This window comes from Epinephelus moara, chromosome 3, assembly GCF_006386435.1.
Source record: "Epinephelus moara isolate mb chromosome 3, YSFRI_EMoa_1.0, whole genome shotgun sequence".
Taxonomy (NCBI): Eukaryota; Metazoa; Chordata; class Actinopteri; order Perciformes; family Serranidae; genus Epinephelus; species Epinephelus moara.
In genome coordinates this window covers 21,331,433-21,336,854 of record NC_065508.1, presented here as the reverse complement: position 1 = coordinate 21,336,854, position 5,422 = coordinate 21,331,433, and the positions used below count along the sequence as shown (strand labels likewise).

Genomic DNA, 5,422 nt, shown 5'->3' with positions numbered 1-5,422 from the left:
TGGGCCCTGGTGACTCAGTCAGGTAGTAGAATAATAAATATAAATATTAAAATTCAGTGATGTTCATTAATATTTTCAAGATTTGACACAAACATTAATTATTAATACGGATTTATTTGCGCCATAGTAACATCTCATCAGCTGTTAACTAATGGCTCATTGCAGGAAAACTACACAGGCCCACACTCTAAGAAAGAAATCTGTACAATAACAGAAACAGTAGCAGCTCATTGACAACAGTTTGCTCAGCAATTATAAAAAAACAAAAACAAAACAGAAACTTTCTGTTAATTAACAGGATGCCACCAGTTTAAAAAAATCAAGACTGAAATATCCATTAAATATGTCACTCAGTCAGGGGTCGTCACCTCACTGAATGATAAAAAAGGGTCCGTTAACTAGAAAGGTTGGGAACCATCCAGCAGCAACCTCCGAGGCTGAAAAATGAAGCTAGCACGATAGTGCCAAAAACTGCACTTCCTCTAGCAGGCCACTTGGGGCTGGCTCCAAGAGTGAGTCAAAACACATGTTAAAATGTCCAACTTCACAGCAAAAATAAACACGTTTACAACCTGGTACAAAAAATATTTTGGTCTCTTTAGCTAATCTCCCCCTTCATCATAACGGTACGGGGGGTGAATTTTTTATGTAACTCACCCGTTTACATTTAATTGTGACTTTAAGTTACGCTTAATAATAAGGTAATCCTTTATTTATCCCACAGTGGGGGAAAATTGCAAAAGATTTATACAAGCTAGACAGGAGTCAAACCTAGAATCTTCTGATCCGTAGTCAGACACATTACCCATTGCACCACTAGCCCTCCTAGCAACTTTGATCTACGTCCATTATTTCATTCAGTCTATAGTTATCTCGTCATCGTTTCATCCTATTAGACATCTGTGAAAAAAATTCCGTAATTACTGTATGAATTCTTGAGTAATGGCCAAAAATGTGGTTCTAATCAGATCATTGCTGAGTCCAGGTGGACGTTTGTGCCAAAATTGAAGAAATTCCCTCAAGTTCTTCCTGAGATATTGAATTCATGAGAATGGGTCAGATGGATGACCTGAAGACATAACACCTCTCACCACAGCTGTCGCCAATGTGAAGACATAAAAATATCACCAGAAAGTTGTAATTTAAAGAGTTAATTTCAGAGAATCGGATCCAATCAACTTACTGGAAAAAAGTCCTACAGAATTCATCATTCCTACAGGGTCTCATGATGGACAAAAAGTACAGAGTGTACTATCAGGTGATAAAGATGTGATGAAAGGAATATGTATCCACTCTGGTATTTAAAAAAGGCTTCTAACAAACGCAAATAAAGTTTACTACACTGCCACAGTCCAATGATTATAGACGCATCTTATCTATATTGAATCGCCACAGCTCAGGATAAAGAGGTGACTTTTCTTTTTGGACTCGCTGAGATGCTAAGTGGAAATTTGAAAGAAAATAAGCTCCTCACACGCAGCGACATAGAAACCATAAGACAGATGGAAGTGAAAGAAAATGACAGTAATAACTGAGGAGAGGACATTTCCTTCATAGCCTATTTTCTGCTCCAATGCTAACATGTTAATAGTTGCTACGCCTCACCTCACTGCGGGTCGTGCTGATAAACCACGCCGTAACTACGCTTCCATTTAAAGAAGCAGTGCACGCTCAAATACGGAGATCCTGTTATGGATCATAAAACTGTGATCTTCAATCTTTGACGCATTCCAGCAGCGCCATGATTTCGATCTACTTCATGGGTTTTATATATACAGTAATGTCTTTCAGCTACATGCAGAGAATGAGCATGATCTTGTCACGTTAATACTGCGTCTATGTCACAGCTGAAGAGTGAGGCAATGGCAGATTGTTGGGCTTTCACTATTTTACGGCTCAGTTTGTTGTTGCACTGTATACTGCTCTGATGAGGCCGCTGTCAGCGAAGAAATGAGCTCTTTAACGGTAGATTTTGTTTCTCATTAATGATGAGCATCTTTGAAAAATGGCAACTCTAGGTTTTATGCTATAACTCTCTATTGTGGCAACATGTTATCTGATAAAACATGACTAAACCACAACTAAACAGACCCGGAAAAAGCCGGGTATATCAGTGAAATATTCCCTAAAATAATTTTCATTTTAGTTACAATTGCTTCCTACCGTACTTGTTAACGTACCGCACTCCATACCTGGGTACACTTGCATCATCATTGTGACATTTTTGTGGGGCAACAGCGCAAAAAAGGGCGCCACACATGGACACTGCTGCCAAGAGACCATATTCAGCAGGGAGGAGTAGGGCTGTCCTGAATACCAGTTTTTGGGCACCAAAGATTTGGGGAAGACGGGCTGCGATTAATCAAAGCTTCCCGGTAAATAAGAGATGAGGACATAAGTCAATGCAGCTTAAAACAACATGACAGTTAGACACTTTGTTAGCAGGCACGTCACTTCAAAATAGCCATGATCGAAGCCTTACAGTTTCAAAGCATTCAGGTCAGCCCAGGAGTGAGGGCCCTGTCGAAAAAGCTCTGCTCCTGGCCAGAGGAGGAGCCACTGCTGTAGGGCATGGAGCTCTCCGCCTACTGCAACCCGAGCTCCGACTGCAGGTCGAAGGCGGCAGCAAGGACGGATCTAAGTCTTTCCTGCCATCTGATATAGAGGCATCAGTATTAACTTGAAACTGTTTCATAACAGGTTAAAAACTCTTCCTAGTTCTGTTAAATAGCAGTCCACTTCCTTGTTTTGGTACAGTTGGTGTTCACACCTGATGTGTACCATACCAGAGTACAGTTCTGCATTTTGGCCGTTGGCATCTTGGTTTTTGTGGAGCCAGAAGTGACCATATTTGGGCAAGAGGTTGGCGCTGTGGAGGAGCGAGGCGTGGATCGGAGTGAGGGGCCAAGGACACTATCAGCAGACAGCCTGTCACACCTTCAACTATGCATAACTTAAAGCCTTAATAAAATGTCAACAGGTGAGTTATATAAAAATTCACCTCCTGTACAGTCATAACGGGGGAAATTAGCTATAGAGACCAAACCATTTGTTGCACCAGGCTGTAAACATGTTTATTTCTGCTGTAAAGTTGGATATTTAACATGGTTGTCAATGGGGATTGACTGGCATCTGGAGGCAGCCTCAAGTGGCCGCTCAAAGAACTGCAGTTTTTGGCACTTAGGTTTGACTTTACTTTTCAGCCCTGGAGTTTGCAGCGTGTCTACAATATGCATTTTAAGGATATAGACACGATGTGAAAATGATTCAGCTGCAAAAACAGGTCAAAAAAGACAAAGATAGTTAGAAGCTAAAGCCGAACTATAGGCTACAGATCACAGTGTAAAAGTGAACCACCACATCACTGCTGATCGCCACAGAAGACAATGAATATAAAGGGAAACTTTGCTGATATTGAACCAGCTGTGTGGCATCACAGTGTGTGCAGGTGAACGGTGTTCGGCTTCGCAGTAGTGTTTCTTCTGCGAGTTCCTGCTCAGCTCACATCACAGATTTTTCAATTGCTTTTCTCTGCGTAAGGAAAGTTTTAAAAACATAAAACCACCATGGCCCAAAAATTAAAAATAGAAAGATTCATAATTGACCTTGCTGGCAGTTCAAGGCGTCAACAGTTTTACGGACTTGTCTTTTACAGTGGTGGCCTAAGGGGGAAATGCTCTCTGGGCCGCAGGAGATTTTTTTGCTGCAATGCCACCAGTGGCCACTGAGAAAAAATTGCTGCAAGGCTGAGCTAATTTCATGGGGGCCTGGAAAGGCCCTGTCTTCTTCAGTTTAAGTTTAATGGAGGTTGCTTCCATCACCACCATCAGTTGGACTGTCCTTTGCTCCATCTATTCCGGCACTACCTCGGCACTAGTGGTGACTACAAGGCTGATCCGGGTCATTTACCGGAAACGACATGTGAAAGAGGCTACAGAGCAAAACATGTTGTAGCGCTACAACAAATGATACCTTTAATTAAGTTAATTAAAAATGTGCAAAACTCTGAATTAAATCAGGTAAACATACAGCACAGGGATTCCCCTGTGGATTAAGACTCATTCATTAGGTCACAGAGAACCATGGCGACGCCGACAGCAGAGTCCGCGTCCTGTCCATACACGACCGGCAGAAGAAATGCTTTCTCCACCTCCTGCCTCAGCACCTCATTTCGGGCAATGGCACTCCCACTGCCCACAATCCTGCTGACCCCCGCCTGCTGCAGAAGCTCAGTAGGCATCATGGAGGTGATGTTGTCGATGACTCCGCGGCACAGTGCCCTGGTCACATGACCCAGGGAGAGATTGGTAGTAGAGATGTTGGTCACCTGAGCAAGGGAGAGAGGGTCGTGTCGCTCCCCCAGGATGGTGGGACTCACCCTCAGGTCGGTCGTCTCCTGCCTCAGGGCGCAACCAATCAGCTTCTCATAGAGGCATGAATCACTCAGCTCCACTCCTGCAAGGAAGGAGAGAGAAGCTATTTAACATAGGGACCAAACACAGCTATGAGTCAGTCATTCTGGTATCAGTTTACTTTATTCAATTAGGTTACAGAGTGTGCAATAAAACTCACAGTGCTCTCCCTCCTTAAATCAACACTGCTCCCTCTGAACTCTTATTGATCTTTCATTTCAGCTGGGGTTAATAACGGGTCATGCAGATTACAGCCCGACACGCATCTAACCAGACTGATTCAGTTCTTGAGCTGCTATTTCCAAAACAAAAGCTTCAACATGTCTAACACTACGTTTACCCTGCAGGCAAAGGGGGCTCAAATCAGATTTTTTTTTTTCCTGCAGCACTAATCACATGGAATCTGATCTTTTAGTTTTGGTGTTTGGCTTCACCCCCCTCCACCGCCAGCACCCAGACCTCTGCCGCCGGACGTGCAGGGATCTCCGGGGGAAGTCAAACAACGTACATCTGTTACAAATTTGGCTCTCTTTCTCCTCGTCCTTGTTACTGTCTGCTAACAGATTCGCTGGTTTCCACTGCACATCAACTTAGAAATGAAACTGTGAACGCTGAGTGGCATCCATGTTTACCTCTCTACGACAGCGTGCTCCATGCGATGTCTTTGTTATTGCTGTTTTGTACATACAGGTCAGTTCAGGACCATGACCAGTAGGGATGCACCGAATATTCGGTAACCGAATATATTCGGACGAATATTGCAAAAAAACACACATTCGGTATTCGGTGGATTAAGTTAAAAGCAAGGCCGAATAATAGTGGCGTGTTTTGATAACGCAATCAAACAGCGTGCTGTGACAGGCGGATTAAAATGTCGGCAGTGTGGCGATCCGTCCGTCACCGCACTCGCATTTGTGACTAAAAATAGTTTTGAGCGAGCAAAATAGGCTTAAATCATTCAGCACGCTGTGCGAGCAGCCTACAGATTTCAACCAGCAGCAGAAACGAAA

General features: G+C 43.3%; 1 protein-coding gene across 1 annotated transcript in view; it reads right to left on the bottom strand.

The window, feature by feature from the left end:
• Positions 1 to 94: 94 nt before the first annotated feature.
• shpk (sedoheptulokinase) overlaps positions 95 to 5,422 on the bottom strand; it is a 12,009-nt gene continuing 6,681 nt past the window's right edge. The window contains exon 7 of the mRNA XM_050035183.1: positions 95 to 4,455. Coding sequence (XP_049891140.1) covers positions 4,052 to 4,455 — 404 coding nt within the window. The 3' untranslated portion in view covers positions 95 to 4,051. The remainder of the gene's footprint in view (positions 4,456 to 5,422) is intronic.